Source organism: Sinohyriopsis cumingii, chromosome 11 (assembly GCF_028554795.1).
Source record: "Sinohyriopsis cumingii isolate HCF-2022 chromosome 11, ASM2855479v2, whole genome shotgun sequence".
In the NCBI taxonomy this organism is placed as follows: Eukaryota; Metazoa; Mollusca; class Bivalvia; order Unionida; family Unionidae; genus Sinohyriopsis; species Sinohyriopsis cumingii.
This window is the reverse complement of record NC_142971.1, coordinates 47,530,034-47,553,754: the sequence shown is the minus strand read 5'-3', so window position 1 is coordinate 47,553,754 and position 23,721 is coordinate 47,530,034. Positions and strand designations below refer to the sequence as shown.

Below are 23,721 nucleotides of genomic sequence, written 5' to 3'. Positions count from 1 at the left end.
TGGTATATAATCAGAAGAAAATTTTCTTTACCTAAGTCAATACCGGATATATTTGATCTTCTGGTACCAAAAACTGTATACGTTAACTGGTAGTTTCGCCTCTCTTTAAAATATCATGTTTTGGTACAACACGATCAAATACATACGGTTTTAACGCAGGAAAATAAAATATCCTCTATATATTGGAGCATTGTGTATCGCGGGTCTTAAAGTTAGCGATCGGCAAACAATTAAACAAAAACATTTACCTTCAAGATAGTATATATGACTATTTGGTGTTCTTTGCCCTGTACTAACATACATGTAATTTCCAGTTTAAATCAGATAATTGTGGGAAACGATCAATGAACAGACATCATGTAGATTCCAGATAATGCGAGTGGAGTTACTCTGATCTCGAGGTAATGCCGAAAATTATTTTTTACGATGTCATATACTTGTCCCATTGTTAGGATCTGTATGTACATGCTACACAAAATGCAAATCAGTTTGAAAATTGGATGCTACTTCCGGGGCTTTCGTTGTGTCAACTTTACCCTCCAACAAGAGAAACTTTTATGAGAGAATTAATACAAGGCATATGTAACATCTTGCGGCGCAAGCGAAGTTGTTGTTGTTGTTGTGGGGTTTAACGCCATTTTTCAGCATACGATAGGCTATACATGGCGGCCAGTATTAATGGTGGAGGAAGAACCCGGGAAAACATCGGAAAGAACCACCGACCCACCAGAAGCTACTGGCAAGCTTTCTCACGTACCCACGTTGGCTGAATCCGAGACTCGAACAAGCGCAGAGGTGAGATGGCAGTGATCCGTAACGGAGAGCGCCTTAACCACTCGGCGACCCGGGGCCCCCGCAAACGAAGTAGCCGTTGCAATAAGGTTCAAGATATATAGCCTCTGAGATACCTGTACGATGCATCCCAGAAACCCCTCAGTTTAATATATTTATAGTGTCAATGAAAAAGAAGCGTGATACTCGTTCTGTAAAAAGAAATGACTTACACGTTAAAAATTAGAAGAGATACTGGTTGTGTCGTTATGAGTCTTTGTACCTCAGTCATGTCCCCCATTCTATTTAAACAATGGCGTAAGAAAGGACATTTGCCGTGAATGTATGCAGTATAATTCAAGATAATGATCCAAACCATCCACTTCTTTTCATTATTTTCTTAAAACAAAATGATCAATTGCAAACATAAAAGCGAACACACAGCGAAATGTAGATTCGCGGGTTCAAATTTCAACTTCAAGTGCTGGTGAAATGTTCTAGTTTATGGGATACACGTATCTGGTCTTTGTTCGTACATATTATATCTGATACAAATGTTGTAAAGAAGATTTATATTGAATATGATTTGTAGAATTTTAAACTTTCTGTTATGCCACAGTTATAGACAATGCAATGCTTTGTAGATGCACCAGTCTTCAAACCGGATCCTGGTGAATGCATGAGTGTGAAATAAAATTAATAAATGTTCTTATGATTGTAATGACAAAACAGAAAATGGGAAAAGGGAGAAGGTCCAGGTGAGAGAAGTTTTATTTTACGAAAGTAAAAGGTCCTTATATTATTTCTCTATGTCCTGACGAATGTTTTCCAAACGTACAGACAACAAGTTCATGTAACAGTTATTACATTTTATTGATTTCATTCTCTCTCACACACATCGCATTCCTCATACATATGACATAAGCTAAAATTGAAAAAAAGTATTTAAAGAAATGTCATTTTTTATTTTTATTTTTCGATTGGCACTTATAATATCGTTGATTTGATATTTCAGGCATGTATCTGCCGGATGTTAGTAAATATCTTCACTGAGAACGACTCGGTAAATATTTCCTCATTACCAACCAAAAACACCGTAAGCTGTACTAGTTTCCATCATAAATTTATTTTGTATGCAAACTGCGTACAAATCCAGAGTAATTACCAATAGAACATATGGCGATAAATGTAAAAACTGAAAGATTGAATGACTAAAACACATATTATTATTGTTGATGTTGGTGATGTTGTTGTTCCTGTTGCTGCTTTTGTTGTTGTTGTTTCTTCACGTCCTAGTGTTAAAGATGACTACAATAATTACTATTACATTTTAGCCAATGTATCCTCATTGCAGAAGATTATTCGCATTTAAGTCAAAGTGTCCCACTTACAGCATATAATTTAAATTTTGGCCAGAGAGTCCTTGCAGCAAATACTTTAAAGTCATTTGTTATAGCACGAATTGTATTATCAGTCATATAACTGTAAACATACTTTTATTATCGCATTTAAATTGTATACCTGCGAAGAAGAAAATCAAAGGTCAGTTGGTACCATTCCCGATACAATCCTTGAACTTTCAAACGTAAACTACCACGTCACTGCTTCAATTGTTTCAAAAAGAATTTCGTATTTTATCATCATTGTGCTTCAACATCAGCGCATATAAGTATGTATAATTGTCAGTACGTTTCCAGCAGTTCTAATATGGTATGTATTTGTCATTCCTGCAAATAACCCTAGTGGAGCCTTGGCCAATAAAATAATTTTACCTTCATGAATAAAGTACAACATCGATGATTCAGTTCTTTCAAATAGAATTTTATAGTTTTACATCTAGTACTATGTATATCCACTTCAGCGTACATAACAGTGTATCACTAAGTCGACATCTAGCAGGTTCAGAGTTGTACAAGAGTCAGAAGTACCGTAACAAATGCCAGAAGGAATGCATAATAATGAATAGCTCCTGATCCGGAAGCAGGTGTAGTCGTTATCTGGCCCTTCTGTGCTGCTCCTACAAAAGATAAGAACGTGTCTACGATAACATTAAATGATACGAAGACAAGCGTCCAAATATAGCCTCTATTGCCCGTAGCAATATAGCATCAACTGGGCAATTTGTACTTTTATACGCAGTATTTATTCTGAGACAGACAGGGGATGAGTTTGATTCATGCTGTTATTATTGGATGACTTCACACAGGAATACCAAGTCATCTCTCAGACATTTCAGATATGTTTCATAAATAGATTTCTTAATGGTGCATACAAGTACAGTTTCACCAGAGGCTGTTACGATTTTCATCAGGAACGCATTTTGAGTAAAGAGAAAATACAAAATTATCTGTCATTCGCAGACTCAAAATAAGTCGATTGGCAGCAAACTGTGCACTTCAAATTGCACATAAATTGATTGACGGTACGTTCCCGTTTGGTGTACTCGTATAGCATACTAAATGCAAACGGGAATTAGGTGATTAGTTTTCTTTCTATTCAAGAAACATATCTTTGTGTGTTTTATTCTATTTACTTTTCAAAAGGACCTACACATTTGCCCAAATGTGTCTACAGACAATGTTTCAAGATTCCTAATAGATGATGAGTGCAGGTGCACCTCCCCTAAATACATATATATTGTCTTACAGACACGTATCTCTTCAATATGACAACACACATTAAGTTTGCTTTCAAAGACATCATTGATGAAACTCCTTTCTCAGTGTACGTTTGCTTTTAAAGATTGAATGTGTCTTAAAAGTATTTTGAATCCTCAAGGCTTGCTTGTCTTACATTCTTGCACCAATAGGCTACTGAAATCTTTTAATATTTAACTTTTTTGAACATCTAACATTTTTATGTGAATAATTTTACGTAGATCATAGTAAAATCAATTCAACAGCACAATTGTTTTAAATAAAACAAAACTCCTCCTGATATGCAATTTGTTGTGTAGGAATAGGAAACTGTATCATGTCACCCACTGTCTGTGAAATAATACATTGAGAATTTGTTTTACAAATCATTTATATCTATAAGAGAATTATCCAATACATCGAGATAAGTGTACGTTGTTTAGTTATAATGTTTAACTGTGACACAATTATACACATTTCGCTTACTTTATTATGTTCTTTGACATCACCGTTATTGCGATTATTAGAATTGTGCGTGTACGTGTGTATTGAGATATACACTGAGACAAGAAAATTACAGTCAAGGGGACATACTATTTGTCTCCCCACGAAGCTCTGCCGTGTGAAGAGACAAATAATATAACTCCGTGACTGGGAATTCCTTGTCTTGTTATCCATCCATCCAACCATAGATAGAGGATCTTACAATGTGTAATCGTTTAAAACGAAATTTATAATTTCTTTTGAAAGCCTTTGCGAACAAACGATTTAAATTATTCGAAAAATTTCATAAATTTAATTTATATAAGCACAAATGTAGGATTGTATTTATTGCAAGAATATTAATACAATATTGAATTTATGGAACTCGTTAAATAATGTCCAGCCAAGGCTCCAAAAGCTGGACATTATTTAACGAGTTTCATAAATTCAATATTAAATTATTACCCATTTTAGATTCTTTTTATCACATAGTTTTATTTCAGTATAAATTATTTAGACAGAAAAAAAAGAATGAATAATTTCATTCATTCTGACAGACGCTGTACCGTTCATTTTGTTGTGCGTAAAAAATAGTCACAAACAAAGTTGAAATAGTAAAAGTATATTATACATTTTTGCTAACTACAAATCAACGAATAAGCGTCCATCCAAATACACAGAACATTTTACAAAAGACAAGACATTTGTCAACACAAAATGTCCTATGCGCTATGCGTGTGATGTCACATTGTCTGATGTGCACAGTACCTGTCTGAGTTGGCCTAGATAACATTGTCAGTGTTTACGTTGAAATTTCACCTCAACAACTAAACATTACATTGTTGCAATATTTTTTTGTGAAAAGAAGGTTGCTATATGCAAAAATACACATATTTACTGTAATGCATTTATGACCGGATATTTGCAATATTTGATTTGGAACATTATATTGTACAGAAGACGTAAACAAATCTCTTTTTGAGACGGACTTGCATCACATATTTACCGCGCAAATATGCTGCGGTTGGATAAAGTTCTGTCTGTTGGGGATACTGGTTTATCTCTACATTGTCCTGTGAAAAGAGGTGAGTTTATTTACTTCATTAAGTTCACATTTCAACCAAGTTTGTATATAGGGTGGATTCCATGCTACAGATATACCACCCCTCTATCCTCACCCCCACACTCGCTATCATCTGAACAATACCCGTAGTTTTACTTATAGTTATTGCTCTTGTATTGGGGGTTTTGCCAATTTTCATGTTATGATATGTTATACACTACATAACAAACTCATGCGCGGGGGTGGGTGTGGGTAAATTGGCCATATTGAATCAGACGAGACCATTTTTCCCCAGTTCCCTTTCGCGAGTCAAAAAATGACAACCAAAAATGTTCATTCAAAACAAAAAATTCCAGAAGGCGGGGTTAAATTTTTTTTCCCACTATCGCAGCCAATCAGTAAAGTGGATACTGTACAATACTTTCTTGGCCTTATTTGGTCCAATCAGGATCTCATAAAGTGATATTATAACGTGTGGTAATATCAAAAATATGAAACTGCACATACTATTGGAAAACTGTACTGACTATGTGATGAGATAATGTTCACGTCATTTCGAGTTGAGGAGTTAACATTGAGTCAATAAAAGCAAAGAAAATTTTGTCTCCTTTTATCAACCTTAATATCAACTTCACATACTAGTCCCTCTTACATCCTTCTTAGACGAATAATACTTTCTACATGACGTAAGTATAATTTCAGGACGAGTTGAAGGATGGCATGTTACAATATAAAATATGGGCATGAATCTCAGGTAAAGTATATCCCACAATCGTCAGGATTCGTCCTTCAGGTAGATATACAAGTGTTGCCTTATTAGTGCCTTAATCGCCTTAATTGGATTGTATTGTTACGAGCTTTAGCAAATGTTGTCATTCAAACTGCTAAGGATTTGTTGGGGTTGTTTTGTTTTTTTGTTTTTTTTTTTGTAGTATAGAAAATTTATTTAAAAAATCGAACATACCTGCAGTATCAGTTAAATGATTTCACGCATATGCTAGAATTCTAAACTCAAGTATAAATTCTAAACTCAAGCGTAATGTGAATTAGCCATCTCAGAAAGTATATAAATTTAGAGAGCTCACAAAATATCTCTTAAATTTACCTCCTCTGTCCGAGCTTAACGTGCTTCCCATCGCGAAAAATATTATGTTGAGTCAGAAATACCGAGTCATAATTAACTAGCAGATCAGGATCTAATCTGTTAATTTTCTTACGATTTCAAACGAACATCGCAGACTTTGGTCGACAGGTGCGGTATGCGCCAGTAGATTTGAGGTTTTTTTCTTTTTTTTTTTTTTTTTTTTTTGTTGCTGTTGGTAGTTGGGTACGCACTATTGATGGAAATAGTGGAGTGAGACTATATGAGTGATGTTGAATTTCTTATTTTCAATTTTTAATAGATAACGATGTATATATAAATGCAGATGGTGCATGAGAAGAATAGAAGAATGTGCTTTAAGCTTGAATTTAACTCTCTTTACTATATATATATATATATATATATATATATATATATATATATATATATATACACCTACACTAACTTGCAAAAACTAAATATGTTTGAACGAACGTAACTAATCATCACATGCGAGTTATATTTTGGTTGAAAATTCAGACAAGAATGCAGAATATTGTTGCGAATTTATTAACAAAAAATTATTGTAAAGAATTGTAATCTGTCCCTGTTAAATAGTGGGTTTATAAAACTAAAATTAATCACCACAGAATTTTTGGGCTGGTGAATATACAACTTAACACAGTCACCTGCTGAAATATCTCTACCTTCTATTTTTGCAGTCTTACCACCGCTAAAATTGTGTTGGATTTATCCCATTATTATGTTATTATTAATTAGAAATTTGCAGTAGAATAGAATAAATTTAGCGTCACTCTTAAGAATTCAACGTCTTATTTAGCATCAGAGATGAAACTGTTACACACTATACAGTAATCGTTCGTGCAAGGCGCTAATTGTAAACATACAGTAATCGTTCGTGCAAGGCGCTAATTGTAAACATAATAGAAATTTCGAGAAATAAAAAAACAGGATTATATTTTAACGACTGTTTTCATTTATTGGATCAACGCAAAAGAAGGATAATTAAATAAGGAAATAGTTAGTTGTGAATGATTAACTTATTGTTTTCGGCGTCAGTGATGCGATTTTGACCAATCTAAGTGCTTTTCACAAACATTTCTACATATTTGTAATTATTTTAAACATACAATGTACGCTTCTGCAGCGAAGGCAGGTAATATTTTCTAAAGAGCGAAGTAATCAAGGTCTAGCCCTCCGTAACTGCCGTACTCTTCAGAGAACATAATGTTCCTCTTTCCTCTTTTTACCTATTAACATTTAAATGGGTCCCATACGTGTTTACAGCCGACAATTTTATTTCATGCAAAAGGGAAAAAAATCTCCTTCCATGTCATTATGAATAATTAATTTGTATCATGTGACTGACTTTGTCCATAAATAAGGTTAGGACTTTTGACCTACCTGCTTAATGTCTATTTTGTAAGTAGCATTAAATAGCTGTTTAGTCCTTGATTTTCGATTATATATTAGGATGATTATTAATTGGAGGTAAACATGTTTATGTGGCTTTTTGACGTTGAAAATTTATTAATATATTAGAGAAAAACAACTCATCCAGGTAATGTTATTGTGTCTTAGTTACTTTATATTATAAATGTTTACTGCAGAATTGTTCATTCCTATCTTAAGATGAGCCCTTAAAGGAATCATTTTAATTGTGAAGAGTTAATATTAGAAAGGATTTATTTTAATTATTTACTGGAATTACTAATTTCGGATTAAATCACTATTTGTGGCTTATTGTGAATTAATCTAGAGATTATATCAATGTGATACGTCAAGACCGTAAGCACATCAACACTATTCCAGGCTATTGGTACATCAGCACATTAAAAATTGGAATTATTTCGGAACATCACTGGAAGTCATTCGGAACACTCTATACTTTTTAACTTGTGATAGAACCTTTAGAAATATCTGGGATTCGATTCGCAATACAGAATGTTCTTTTTAAATGTTCATTTTGCAATCAAAGGGAATTTATATTTAATTTTACAAAGCTTGATGGTTTTCGCTTTTTTACATTTGCTTTAATTAAGACCATAGAGTCAGAACAATATAGAAAACAAATATTGCGGTTTGTTAAGCATTGTATTCTTGCCTTTGTTTGGTAAGTAAACATTTTCAGCCTGTTCCATTGACGGTAAAACCATCGGCCGGTAATACAATAAAACCGTAGCAAAGGTTAATACGAAAAATTCTTAGCGGACTTTTTAATTGGTCATAAGGACTGCTCTGCCGATCACAACATTTATCATATTGAGCCACAGAATATCGTTTGCAAGTAAGGTGTATTACGTTCTGGTTTTCTTTTGGGAGGACTATCTTTACCTTTCTCAGGCACCTGTACCTTCTCAACGTGCAAAACGTGCTCAGGCGAGGCAGAAACCACGGGTTCTGGGGATGATGAGGGAGGTACTGGAGTATCGGCTGATTCATCATAGCTTTCACAGTCGGACGAGGTCTTTGGAACTTGACATCGCACTTTCAAGACATCTGGGTTTATACCTAAAATGGTGTAATTAAATATTACATGGTACGTAAAGAATAAAATGATTGTAAAGATCTGTTTCTGAAAACTCAAAACAATAATAAACAAACACACGTGCATCCACATATTCTCTATTTTGTCATTAAAATGTATTCAGCAATGATAGAATGAACACTTCAGTTATTAGGGGCAATGTCCTGGTGTGCATTCACAATGACAAGGGACAGTAATTTGTCATTAGTGAATTGTCAGTATGTAAGTTATTTTGGCTTTACATTGCGTCATTCGAAATGGTTAAAATATATGTCCATAATACTACACATGACTGTGAAATGTACAAGGTAAATTGGTTAGGTTAACAGTACAAACTTACCCTACCGTTTTATTTTTCATCCCACCACCACCGATTTCAAAATGAAAAGTATAACGAATATTTAAAATATTACACAAAACATCTCATTCATCAATTTATAATTTTGGACCTGATTGTTCCTAGGGGTCCCTTACACTGTAATCTTCCGCGCGTTCCAAACCAAACGGAAGTTTCTTTGCTAGCACATGTTACTAACATGCTACCCATATTTGCGTGAACGAATCTAGTTTTTCAAACAAATATGATACAGTTCGCCGTCTTTGATACGCTCTGAATAAGCATTTTGTGAGAACACATGTATGTAAGAGTTACATCTTTTTATTTTGTTCAGTTTTATTTTAGAAATATTCAAAATAAACATTGTAAATATTGTAAATATTGGACGCAGACGACACAGCTTTAAAAGAAATAGACTGTACTAATAACCGGAAATGGGGGAAGGCTATTATATAGTGAAATAATGTGGTAGCATCCTTGAGTGATATAACTATTGTGCATACATCCAGTGTAGTACCATGGCGCCGCACTTACAGACGATACATTTATATGAGAATAATTTCACTGACAGGAACATATCTACATAAAACATCTCCGCTATGCAGGGCCGGATTAAGGTCCTTGTAGGCCCTAGGCACTTCTTTAATGAAACGACTGACATTGAACGGACTCTTAATCTTTGTGTACACACGTTTCAGTGACAGTTTCCTAGGTCATAGGCACAGTGCTGACAGTACACATTTGATAACACGACCCCGTTTTTGGAGATGTACATCTTTTTAAAAAAATGGGGTCTTCATATTGACTCCGGTTGTCCTTTGGTACTATAAACGATAGATCCAGAGTGACAAATAGCACATGTAACGAATCAGAATTTATCGCCTTTTGTTCCCAAGGAATTTACAAACCCGTTGGGAAGGGGTGGGTGAAATTCTTCAAGAAGATAACGGTCCTATGCATGTCAAAAACAGCAACTAGATGGAAAGCTGTACACAATGTACAGACTATTCCTTGACGATGGCAGTCACCAGACATAACAATATCATTGAAAATGTATGCAAAACAATTAACTTAAAGCAGATGACCTCAATTCAAACTAAAGGCTATTTCATCAATAACGTCATCTATATTTTGGTTGACAGTGGGTGAAGCATTGGCAGTCAGTGGGTTCAGGTTAATAAAGGACAGCTTAATTACAAAATGCTAGAATTAGCATAATTTAATTTCCTATTTTCTTTTATACCGGGATTTTGAATAAATTATAAAACAAAACCATGATTAATTCAATATCGCCAAGTGAAGTGTCTACTTCTTTATTACCTGCTTATGTAGGTCTGGTCGTTTGGTTATATAAAATATTTTATAACAGCAAATTTCAGACTTAGGGAATTTATAGTTTCCTTCCCTAAGATATTGTGTTGAATATATATATATATATATATATATATATATATATATATATATATATATATATATATATATATATATATATATATATATATATATGTGTGTGTGTGTGTGTGTGTGTTGTGATTTGGATTTTTAACATAGCTTTAACAATTTTTCAGGCATAGCGCTACGATGTCTGCAATGTGGCAGTGTTTGGTGATGTCTAGCAATGGGGCCGACCAGTCCTAACACTAACCTCTTAATGCTGAGCGCTAAGCGAGGCAGCTGTTAGTACCATATTTTAAGTCTTTGGCATGACTCGGCCGGGGATCGAACCCAGGACCTCCCGCATCCGAGGCGGACGCTCTAACCACTAGGCCACCGGAGCGGTATATATACAGAAGTTTGAGGTAGTAATTTATTGGGATTCTTAATCTGCTGTCATTCTTTTTCTTCCAAAATTGACCATCATCAACAAGTTAGTGTACAAATTGTGAGGCAAACTGTATTAGTGATTTAACCTTTAGACCATAAATTTTAAAATTTAATTTCGTTTTATTGCAAATTATTTAATGAGCCATCGATACAAAAATTATAATTACAATTATTATGATATATTAGTTCTGTTGTCTTTTTTATAATTATTTTCTGTATATTTACAAACTGTCATAAGCAGTATATATGTAACTAAACTTCTCAATTTTTTTTTCATACTGTCATGTTTTGCATGTAATAATGTCGACACTGGCAAGATTGTTGTCAGCAGTATCGAGACTTTAAAGGAGAAGCAAACGTTAAAATTGCTGTACTTTTTCTTTAAAGAGCATGTTTTTTACTTAACAGAATAGAAATTTTTTATTACAGATCTCAGAAGATCTGAAAATATAACTTGCACACGAAACATTATTATTTGCATAAAAAATAAAGCAAAAACATTGCTTTGATTCAGGTATGTACAACAACATTTTCGTTCGGTTTGGAAGAATTCGATTTATTTTCTAGTCTATTGGTTCAAGTGTTTTTGTTATAGACTCCATCAGAAAAGAAACGCAGATAAAGATAATCCAATAGTTCAATATGTGACAAATAAATCTCGAGAAAGTAAGCACACCTGAAGCCAGAAGATAATATATGAATACGGTTGGAAAGTAGTTGGCACAATTTGAACCCGAGTAGAATATCTAACAACAATCGGCACTGGTCTCATAATTAGTAAAGATGTGGCAAAACAGGATAAATTCTTTATTATACTCATGTTGCAATACGCATTATATGAGATCAAATACTAGCATCTCACTTTGCATGCGTGTACATCAGCCATGGACGATATAAATGTTTTCACAGTAATTATTAACGTCATTACTTCAATTGAATTAAATGTGTTGAAACTTAATTTAGATATTAATATATTTGGGAAGACATGTTAAAAATTACTGTATATGAAACACAAATTAATCTCTAGCTAACTCATTATTTTGCAATGATGAGTCTATGATACTTTTTCTTAGAGAAGGAAAGAAGAATAATCACATTGATTGAAGATGATCACTCATTTAAGATAGATTTCTTAAAACACCAAGCTTCTCAAAGCAATTCTTTAAACTTTCGTGCATTAGGTCTCGTACAGAAGTGTTTGGGTAGTAGTTGCTTTCTTTGTTCTCTGAAATAGCCACACTCAAGGAGATGATGAAAGTCATGATACAGGATCAGGGCTCGGTGAGATCGTCCAGAATAATAAGCAACATGGAAATGTCATTTTCTTTGGTCTGTATTGTTTTCTATTCAGACTGATGAAAATGCTTTGTCGATATGCACTGGAGACAATAAAATTCACTAAGTGCAGGTATTCATAATGACGTCTAAAGGTCAGGCATTATTCAGAGTGATTATGCTAGATACTGGCGATGCTTCTGATTGCTCTGAATAAATGTTTACATTTCCAAATGCCTTGGTCTCAGAACAGAAAAAGACATAACAAAACAACAACGTCACCCCACCATAACCACCACCCTGCAAAAAGCTTTAATCTGGGGGATACATTCTTACCCAATTCCTCGAGTAAGTGTTGATATTATGTGGTTATTATGTACATGTCGTGAAACGTGATGTTAGTCTAATATAGAACTAAACTGATCTTCAGAGGGTTTTCTCGGATGTAGAAATATAACGTCTTTTTGCCTTAAAATTATGACCGCTCCGGTGGCCTAAGTGGTTAGAGCGTCCACCTTGGATGCAGGAGGTCGCGAGTTCGAAACCCGACCGAGTCATACCAAAGACTTATAAAAATGGTACTAAACGCTGCCTCGCTTGACGCTCTGCATTAAGATGTTAGTGTTGGGACTAGTTGGCCTGATGTCAAAGTAATGTAACTGGGTGTTTGCGACATGATGATCCTGTGCTAGACATCACTCACTATAAACTGCCACACTGCCGACATCGTAGCGATATGACTGAAATTATTTTAAAGCTACGTTAACGATCTAAATCACACACACACACACACACACACACACACAAACACGCACACACGTTAAAGGTATGAATTTACGAAAAGTATAATTATGAAAGAAACTTTAGAACCGGGTGTGTTTGGTAAATCTGCTGTAAACATTCCCTTAGATTGTACTTTTACTAGGAAGAAATACTCATGGCCGCTATAGAATGCATTCGTCCGCCGGTCTGTTGACTGATGAAATCCAGATAACAGTCTCACGTAAGTGTTTGTAGCCTATGTAAACAATTATGTTGCATGCACTCCAGCTTTAACGAAATACGCGTATCAGTGCAATTCCTATTTCATCCACTTTTATCACAGCCTGTGCATTTAAGAAAGAACTTCCCACTGCATGTTAATATTTGTAGATACATGGTTTTTGTCTATCATCATGAACAGTTAAACTATCATAATTATGGTGGCTATCTAGCAGGAATGAAATCGAAATCTACTTTTCAGCATCAACACGTTATCGTGTTCTATTGACCATTTGTTCCACCATTCGAATTATAGCTTGTACTGCTGAAAGTAATGTATACCATTAGGATCATATAGTTGCCAATGGTAACTATCTCTAACATAAAATAAGGCGCTTTATATGATCGGATACTAAAAATAGGTGGACAGCTAATACACTGGACAACAAATTTTTACAAAAGTCATGTTACTGAAATAAAATTAGTCAATTCTTATCAATTTTTATGTGCTGAACACGAATATGACAGTCAAATTGCAAAATTGGCTCTAGTTTTTTTGTAATCTGCAAGAAATTAATGTTTACATAACGAAATGCATTCCAATAGTAAAAGGTCAACTGTAATAGCCTACCTATAAAAAATCAAGTCATTGACTACATCTTAGATTTCTTCGCCTGTCTCTTGTACAGCTGTTCGGGAGCATCTCTGAGGAGTGTCCAGCAGTAGTCAGCCAGCATTGTAGTGGACCATTTTCCCTGGTATCTTTGTTCCATTGTTGCGATATCTTGATGAAAACGTTCGCCGTGTTCATCACTAACAATACCACAGTTGCTAGGAAAGAAATCCAAATGGGAATGAAGGAAGTGAATCTTTAGAGACATATTGCAGCCAAGTTTCTTATACTTCATCAACATGTCTTCTACTAGTTCCTTATAGTTTTCTGCCCTAACATTTCCGAGGAAGTTTGTAGAAACTAGGCGAAAAGCATTCCATGCTTGTTTCGCGTCACCTTCCAGCAAGTTGTTGAACCGGTCATCTTTGAAAAGCTCTCGAATCTGAGGACCCACAAAAACTCCCTCTTTAATCTTTGCTTCGCTGAGTCGAGGGAATTTTTCATGCAGGTATCGGAATGCTGGCAAAGTCCGGTCAATGGCTTTCACGAAGTTCTTCATCAAACCTAGTTTGATGTGAAGGGGTGGTAGCAAAATTTTCTGAGCCTCAACCAGAGCTGGGTGTTGGATATTCTTCTCTCCAATGGCTACATTCTGCCTGTGAGTCCATTCCTTCCTCATGTAGTGCATTTCCCTTGCTCGGCTATCCCACTCGCATAAGAAACACATGTATTTTGTATATCCTTGCTGCAGTCCCATTAAAAGGGCAACTACCTTCAAATCACCACAGAGGTGCCAGCTGTACTTGTTATACTCAATGGAATTCAGTAGCTGCCTTAAGTTATCGTATGTCTCTTTCATGTGGACAGCATACGCTACTGGAATAGATGGAAGAATGTTTCCATTGTGCAAAAGCACAGCCTTGAGACTCAGTTTCGAAGAGTCCACAAATAGTCTCCATTCTTGTGGGTCATGAGTGATTTTTAAAGCATTCATGAGGCCCTCAATATCGGAACAGAATATCAGATTACTTTCCTTTCTGAAGAAAGGCTCCAATTGCTGGTGGCGCTTTCGATATGCAGTAATTGTGACATCTTCTTCTAGAAGATTCCATTGTTGGAGTCTTGATCCTAGCAATTCTGCCTTGTTCTTTGATAAGTCCAAATCACGAATCAGGTTATTTAGTTCTTCCTGTGTTATTCTGTGTGGGGTTGATGATGCACCACAGTGAAAATCTGGATCACTGCATGCTGATGGACCAGGAGAAGAACAGGTCGACTCACCTTTGTCTTCGTCAGATGAATCAAGAGAATATTCTGCTGGAGGTTCTGGAATAGGAAGTCCCTCACCATGTGGAACTGGTCTCAATGCAGACGGAATGTTTGGGTAGACTATTCTCGACTTCTTTCGCTTCGTTATTCCGCCGGAAAGAGGAGGAACCAAGCAGAAGTAACAGTCATTTAGGTGGTTGCTTGGCTCTCTCCACACCATTGGGACTGCAAACGGCATTGATGACCTTTTGCAATTCAACCACTGTGAAAGCTGTGTTGTACATGTAGCACAGCATATATGCGGAGCCCAAGGCTTGTCTTGGTCACCAACCTTGCATCCGAAGTAAAGATGATATGCCTTCTTCACTTGAGAATTGATACTTTTCTTCTGGTTGGCAAATGTCACTTCCCCACAAATATAGCAAAAATTGTCCGCGGTATTAACACACTTTCGAGGCATTACTGTTCTTTATTGTACGTACATGGATAAAATAATAAGTTTTATGTAACAGTAGCTTGAACTGTCTCGCACAACGTCTAAAATATTTTAAATGCTGAACCTATCTGATTGGGTTTTATATAGTACACTGCTTACGTCAGCTTCAGCAGCCGCCTGGCATTAGTATAATAGGCCTACACATGTATAGTACACTGCTGACGTCAACTTACTTCAGCAGCCGCATGGCATTAGTATTGCGTTGCATCAGAAAATGATGCAATCAACTGTGGATGATGTGAGCATGATGGTATTATGCAATGTTACATCATTATTCCGGATGTTGCTGCAGTCCTACTGGAGAAATTTACACAGTGAAACATAGAAAATGAGGTATATGAATATCTTCAAAACGAGAGCCAATACAAATTTTTCACGGTTATATTCGTGTTCGGCACACCAAAATACTACAGATTAGGGCCTTTTCAAGTCAGTAATGATTTCACTGTTGACCAGTGATATCAAATGTCAACAAAACAATGTTTTATCGGTGCCTGTAGGATTACATTTATATCGAAAATCTCCGCTTTAATTAGATTATATAGCTGTTGATATTCTCTTGATTTTCAGTCATTATTTCGATGGGCATCATCACACTTAACGTCATAATTATACTCATCTCCTTCATTCTTGCAGTAATCAGCGCGGTTGTTCCCCGTTCTTTATTACTTTTTGTATCTTCCTTTTCCTCTTCTTCTTTATATTCTTCTTCTTCAACTATCAACGACTTTTGTTTAGTGTTAAACAATTGCATTTTGTTGATTCGCTTGATATATTGTTGTAATTGTTGATGTTATTGCTATTAATAGATTATCTTACCGAGTGGATACTTCAGCGTCAATTTACAGACTTGCAGGAATTTACCAAGTTCTGTCGTATTGTGTGCTGTAAACGTTTGCTCAAAGTGGCCACTATCTCTCTGGGACAAGAACAGAATGTACTCCGTGTTGTATTTTAACTCTTTGGTGGTACAGTGCCCAGGAATGAAACCTGCAATTGAAAGATACTGAAAATTATCTTCTACATGCATGGAATTTTAAACATTCGACCAATTTGATATATGATCATTTTGCACTTCCGGTGACCCAGAATCACTTGGATTATCTAAATAAACTGATGAACGGGTCAAGAGACCTTTCAATTGGAATGTTACAAAAATATAATAAGACCCTAGAAGACTAACTTACCGTCCCGCATTACGCTATATTAATGCCATAATTAACTACTTCATTATATTTTGCCAACCTGCGCGTAATCAAGGCGTGCCAGTGTAAGTGCAATTCAGAATTTGCTTCCGTCGGATATACGTAATTAAGACTGATTCCATTGTGGCAAGTACACATCAGTATATTTCCCTCAATGATAAGGCTAATTGGTTTCTATATTTGCGACTCAAATTCTCGTTGTGAATTGATACAACGTAAACTTGTCTGCCGACTATGCATGACGCAATATTTTTTATTTAAAAGGCATTGCTTTATGCCTTTGAGCATTCGCGAGGATCAAATCTATAAACTTTTGTCTTATATTTGGATTTATAGACATATATAGCTGATTTCGTAGTTACTGTCAGTGACTGGCGTACTAGAAGGAAGTCAATATCGAGGCACGCGTTTTTTTAAGCACTAATCATTGTCTGCTAGACCAACATATAGATCTCTGCTTTTTTCAACATTTCTGTTGTCAAAAAAAAAAGAAGCGGAAATCTACTTGTTGTCTAGTTGTCTGCTTGATCAAAATGGTGTGGGTGCGTAATTATCAAGCAATGAATTATACAAATTGTATTTGAAATGGCAACGGACATTTTAAAATCGTAGTATGACACAAATCAAAGGCAGCCGAGATAAGGCTGAAGCTTCGCACATGTTTATCTCTTTACAGATTATGCAAGTCCATCAATGTTTCTGGAGGATATACTTTTCATAGTCCTTGACTTCTCGATTTATTCACGTAGTTGGATGTTTCGCATTATTCTGTAACTGCTCGATAAAAGACCCAATTCCCCTGATCTGAAGATAGTCCGAATGAACCCGAATTTAATTAAATCACAGACCATGATTTTAGTCCTGGCTAGGGTATGCTCATTTCAGCATCTGGGAATTAATTTTTAAAAGGCGGAGATTGATGTAGATCTATTTTCTTTAAATTTGTTTTAAAGGTGAATAAATGCCATTCTTTTCGGATTTGTTCTTCTCAGTGCTACCGGAACATGATTGGACACTTTCTGCTCTACACGTAGTCTAAATCCTGAGATTAAATATGTCTATGATTACCAAATTTAGAGAAAGAAAAATAAATAGCCGATACAGAAAACAAGTTTTTCAGCAGCAGCATTTAATGAGACCGAGATCACTGGGATTTTCAGAGTAATTTGAATTAGTTTTCTGTACCAATGCAAATGTACAACGTAGGAGCGAGTGGGTAAGATACTGTTTTATTAAGACTTTAACTTTGTGATGGACCATTCTGTTACCTTGAGGTTACTGCCATGCGTCACACCTGTTAAGCTCACCTGTGACGGTGTCAAGGCAATGCTGAATTTGTATAATTGAACCACAATTTATTTTTCAAGTAGATTTTGAATAGGATTTCGATTCTGTTTCTTGGAAATTTAAACAGGAGGTACTTACATTCTTCAAATTCGGTCCAGATGTTAAAAAGTGGACATATGTATTTTTTTTAAAAAATGGTAAAACGTGTGTTATTCAAAATGGATGTGTTATCTTTCTTTGATATTATTCGTACATGTCGACAATTTGATCATCTCTTCCCTTGCCTGTTTTTCTTAGAAGTAGAAGTGCTAAACAAAAAGACCAAAGGTATTTACGTAAGTGAAATGAAAATATGATTAAACAAGATGCAGATCATACATTTTTTATACGCATTTGAAAATCCATTATGTTGTATATCTGTCAAAGACAGTGATTGATGGAAGAAGCTATAGTTGGTTCTATATGAATTTATTTTTGACACAAATAAATCACAGATCCAATTTAAAATTAAACAGTACAGTCTCACTTCCAATAGATTTTGTTCCAAATAAGTTATATTAATTACAAAACGTACTCTTTTTGAAAACTGAAGAAACACTGATGTGTTTATTCTACAGCTGTAATATATTTCAACTGATTTTGAATCAGGCCTTGGTAGTTTGAAATATCTTTGAGTTGTTTTTCCGTGGAGTCGTGAAACAATATTAATGAGTATGTTTCCATTAATTATATTATTGTCTGAATATATTATTTAAAACTAAAATGTTCGTAACACGTAATACAATTTCGCTCTTTTTTGATATTTTGTATAAGTTCGAAGCTAATAGAATACAATTTGATGAGCTACAAAAATGATAAAGATTTATAAAATATTTAAAAAATTCACTCTGAATTGATTTTTTAACGATGTTTTAAGTGGATATATTAAGCTTGGTGAGATAAAAGATATTGCATAAATAGAAAAAGTTCGTATATTACTTAGATAAATTCAGTTAATGTAATAGGGACACAATGACTCACTTTACTTCGAAGTTGGCACTCTTATCTTTAGACGGCTTTCTTTTACCAAAGCTGAACGAGTGAACCAACTGAGGTAGATGTCATATATTAAAATAAGCTGACTTTTCAGCCAGCAGACTTGGATTTTAATGTTCTCGGTTTAGCGGCACCATAAGCAGATGCGTGTAAAATATAATCCTACCTATTCGTCCGATTTAGATATGAATACCCTCCCCTAAGAACAGACTATCTTGTGTCAGACACGATGCTTTTTACTTTTGCTGATCGTCTGACCTAAATTCTAATGCTGAGGATGGAATGTTCCTATTCAACACCTATGACTCATCAAGGATTATCTTCCTTATGTTCCTGAACAAAAGTAAACCCATAAAAAACAAACAGGATCGAAGTCAAAATAGCTTATGAAAATTTCCTTACGTTATGACAACAAAATGGGTACACATCGTCTAAAATTGTGAATTGAAGATAACTTATGCATTGACAAAATGCGATCAGGCGAAAAATAAATAACCTTCTACTCAGCCTTACGATTAAACGAGACAAACAAAAAGGTATAAGATAATGATATAATCGTCTATTTCAATCTGATGCACAACTTATTTTCATTGCATAAATAATAATGGGAATGGTAAATTTATACTTAAAAAACTCATAAACAAGCAAAGCAAAAATATAATGTGTACATGTAACACAGTTCATTAGTGTAATAGGTCCTGTTCGTGGAACTCTGACTTCAAACGATGCACATTTTAGGATGTAAATGTGTCGCAGTTATTTTTATCTTGATTATTGTTACCGATCAAGTGATGATGGATATCTGGAAGTTTTCCCTATTTGTGTCCACATGGATTGAAATAAAATGACATACAGCATTAACACGACGAAGAACAGAAGTCTCACTATGAAAGAGAGATATAACTCACATTGTTGATCTATACTGGAAAGAATCCAAAACTACACGTCTAGGAATATGAAAAATAACAACGTCTTTCTTGTGAACAGCTGTCATCAATATGGCACGACAAGTGGAAATAGCAGTTAACCTAGGTTATGTCCCCGAGCAACAGCTTCCAGGTTATGTACACCCTATTCATACCACCACTAATTTTTAGAGGCAGACATTAGTTACCTTTTATTTTTCGTGTTAAACATGACAAAACGCTGACCCGCTTTGTAAATGTTTGTCCCTATTAATTTGCTTTCAAGAAATTTATGACACAGTTAAGTGTAATGTTGGATATTTAATTCATATTCTGAATTTCTAAATAAGCAACATTGGTGTGAAACAAGGTGAATCAGTATCACATTTGCTTTTATTATTTTCCAATCAATGATTTAGCCACATTTTCAAACAAATAAAGTGCCAAAAAGTACTGAAATGTATCCAATAATTATTATGTTTCTTTTATTATTCAGTAATGATCATGTAATTCTTTCAAAATCAGCACATGGTTTACAATGCCTGCTAACCAAATTAAAGATGTATTATGACAAAAATAGTGGTAAATATCAGTACAACAAACGTAATGATTTTTAGATGCAGATGTCACAGTTCTATCACGATAAACCTTTACTATGGGTTAATGAGTTTACATAATTGGTATCCTGTGTGTTTTATGTGAAAATATAATGTTACACAAAATATTAACAATCCTATGAAGGCGATTAATTCATTTTATAAGTCATCTGATAATGACAAATTAGTAAAAGTTACATTTTTTTGACTTTATGATTCTGCCAACTGTCACATGCTAGATGGTTTTTTTTAAATAAGGCAAATGCTGTGCAAAATGTTCATATTAAATCTTTTATAATATTTACGCGTAAAACCGCAGATTTCGAATACAGCCATATCTGGTCATCTTGGAACTTACCCTTAAAAAGTCATAAAAAGCAAATAATTTTAAAATCTTTGTGTAATATTTTTCACCTTACCAGATATTATTGTTAATTCTATTTAAACAAAACTTGACAAATATGTAAAGGTTCGTTTTTGTATCTTAATATTTAAATTAGATTGGTAAAGACAGCTTGATGATGGAACAAACTTGCCATTGAAGCTAGAAATAGTAGAGTCGAAGGCCGATACATTAATATACGATTTAAGGCTTTAGTAGTTTCACAAACTTTGAGGGGTGATTTAAAAACTGGTTAATAATTGGAGAAACGCTTAACACATATTCCTTACAAAAAAAATCAAAAGGTCCTACCCAGATTTAAAGGTGTGTGACTTGCAATTGAAAATATGAATATGAATCTAAAAGCTTTGTAATCAAATTTAAATGGAATAAGATTATCTGTTCATCTAGTTCTACATCAACATGATTATGCCTATTGCGTTTAATGTGTATATTCTTATGACCTTTATCACCAGTCAACGGTTTGATCATTCGAAGTTTCAAAATAATATTTATACTGTTGTAGAGTTGGAAAAAGAATACTATTATAATCAAACATATAATTCAGAGAGAGAGAGAGAGAGAGAGAGAGAGACTCACCTGCACCAATGACTGTGATTATCTGAGGAATATTTCCGCCCTTGTATTGACATGACAGTAGCATTTCTGCTGCATATATACTAGTATGAATATCTCCATAGACAGGGTCTGGGATTATTATCTTTGTAACTATTCCAGTAACAACATAATCTGCATAGAAAACAATTTTTGCTGCAGTGGGTTCCACGAAACCTCCATCTGGAGGTGAGCAACCCCTAACAGTCCCGAGGACAGCAAACGTTAATGCGGAAAATCCAAGCATGTTTTCCCCCTCTTCTTTAAACCTTTGCCTCGTGCAAGTCTTGTGCTTTCGACAACTTATCTGTGTACAGCAGAAAAACCTATCAGAGATATTCCCTCTAACTCAACCTGAATATCCTATGACGTGGGGGCATGTGAGAAAGCTAGCCAGTAGCTTCTCGTGGGTCGGTGGTTCTTTCCGGGGTTTTCCGGGTTCTTCCACCACCATTAATACTGGCCGCCTTGTATAGCCTATTGTGCTGAAAAATGGCGTTAAACCCCACAACAACAACAACAACAACAACAATATCCTATGACGAGTGCTAAAAGCTTTGGCTTGGTGGTTATGGTAATACTTCAAAGGTTGTATAGTATTGAGGCAATGAAAGTTAAGTGTCTAGCCCGAGGACACGCACAAGTAATTGACAAGGGCGGGTCAGGTTGCAGGACTCGAGCCGGCATCTTTTTGGATGCAAATAGAGCACGCTAATCACTGATCTGACCAAGCGTTTAGTAAATTATAAATTACCTTTCATGTGATGAAATTTACTCTAAACGATACTTGTGCTGGTGATAAAGACCATTATGTTGTCACAAAAAAAAAGTGATTTCGCACCTACAAAATAGATACATTTGATAAATTTGCCCCCCCCCCTTTTTTGTGACTACATATGACTCAAGCTGTCAAAGCCACTGATATGTTTTCGTACGAATTGAGTTGCGTATTATAATTATACCCTTTGGCAATGCTAGCGGTAATACCGTATAAACCTCTATGAGCCAAGAAATACGATGGACATCAGACTTAAAAGATGATTATGAATCGTGGATATTCCAGCAAAAAATTTAATGAATCCATTAATGTAGCTGGAACCGTAAGCTTAGTTGAAAAGAGTGCTGTTCTAGAATTCGAGAACTCCCATATTTAAGTCGCAGTTTGGCCGTGAGTTCTTCTTTCTGAGATTATCTTTATCTTTAATTAATTTTGGTCATATATTCTGAAACAGACAGTGTGGCTGTATATATTAATGTGTGTGTTTATGTATCCATGAGGCTTAACAACACGTCACTACAATCTGGGTTATACAGCGCCGATTAATAGTTGCAAGATGTAAAAATGAAAATAGATGACATTTTAATTGGGTAGTCGGACGAACAGATATTGACGCGCGCGCGCGTGTGTGTGTGATTTGTATTTTTCACGTAGCTTTAACAATTTTTCATATCGCTACGATGCCTGCAATGTGACCGTTTATAGTAATGGGCATCATGCCACAGACATGTAGCATGATGTCCCACCCAATCACATTATCCTGACACCAGGCAGACCAGTCATATCATGCTGAGCGCCAAGCAAGGTAGCTGTTAGTACCATTTTTGTAAGTCGTTGGTATGACTCGGCCGGGGATCGAACCCACGACCTCACGCATCCGAGGCTGACGCTCTAACCACTAGGCCACTGGAGTGGTAGATATTGATGACTGAATGGACGGATATATATATATATATATATATATATATATATATATATATATATATATATATATATATGGCGTCAAATCTACTGCTGAAGGCCTCAGTAAATTCTTGAAAGAATACGATATACAGCCGTCATCCATAACGTTTATCCACAGTAGCCGTAATTGTCTACCGGCCAAGCTAACTATAAACTCAGACTGCAACACTGTCGAAAATGATGTAACATGGCCAAAAAGTGTTTATGTAAGAAGGTGGTATGGGAATCAATCCTGGCGAGACAGGTCATAGTCAATTATTTATAAATTTGCCATTACGTACTGTCCAAAGTTAATGTGTTTTGTCATCTTTGTCATTTTATTCCTGCTTTCACAATGCAAATGTATTAATATGCCTATATTGCAAGTTAATGTGATTCTTAATATACTGAGCTGGAATGTTATAGGAATTATGTCTTTTGCTCTTAGCTTTAGTGCAATGCTGAATAAATATAATGTTGACGTAGCTTGCATAACTGAACATAAACTATTACAGCACATACTTCCATTTTGCGAGTCTATTCGTTCTGATTACAAATGCACTGCTAAGGCCGAGGATATTTCCTCTAATAGCACGTTA

At 35.1% G+C, this 23,721-nt stretch overlaps 1 protein-coding gene, 1 long non-coding RNA gene and 1 other non-coding gene across 3 annotated transcripts in view; 1 reads left to right on the top strand and 2 right to left on the bottom strand.

Moving 5' to 3' along the window:
• Positions 1-10,921, top strand: part of LOC149788403 (uncharacterized) — a 55,552-nt gene extending 44,631 nt beyond the window's left edge. Inside the window, exons 2-3 of the long non-coding RNA XR_016424139.1 lie at positions 8,399-8,594; positions 10,488-10,921. This is a non-coding gene — a long non-coding RNA (uncharacterized LOC149788403). The remainder of the gene's footprint in view (positions 1-8,398; positions 8,595-10,487) is intronic.
• Positions 1,626-21,782, bottom strand: LOC149788402 (uncharacterized). Its single transcript, XM_089974364.1, has 4 exons — positions 21,388-21,782; positions 16,197-16,367; positions 8,390-8,566; positions 1,626-2,788 (listed from the first exon to the last, which is right to left on the bottom strand). The coding sequence occupies exons 1-4, from the start codon at positions 21,647-21,649 to the stop codon at positions 2,673-2,675; spliced, it is 726 nt and encodes a 241-aa protein (XP_089830490.1). The 5' UTR covers positions 21,650-21,782; the 3' UTR covers positions 1,626-2,672.
• Positions 10,624-10,696, bottom strand: Trnap-cgg (transfer RNA proline (anticodon CGG)). Its single transcript has one exon. It is a non-coding gene; the product is annotated as a tRNA-Pro (tRNA).
• Positions 21,783-23,721: the final 1,939 nt, after the last annotated feature.

What these genes read in the sequence shown, in the direction of transcription:
- LOC149788402 (XM_089974364.1), bottom strand. Translation starts at nt 21,649, where the DNA reads ATGCTTGGATTTTCCGCATTAACGTTTGCTGTCCTCGGGACTGTTAGG. An exon ending in AATCACAGTCATTGGTGCAG is followed by an intron (nt 16,368 to 21,387) that starts GTGAGTCTCTCT and finishes TTTCAATTGCAG; the next exon opens with GTTTCATTCCTGGGCACTGT. An exon ending in GGTACAGGTGCCTGAGAAAG is followed by an intron (nt 2,789 to 8,389) that starts GTAAAGATAGTC and finishes TATCTTTTGTAG; the next exon opens with GAGCAGCACAGAAGGGCCAG.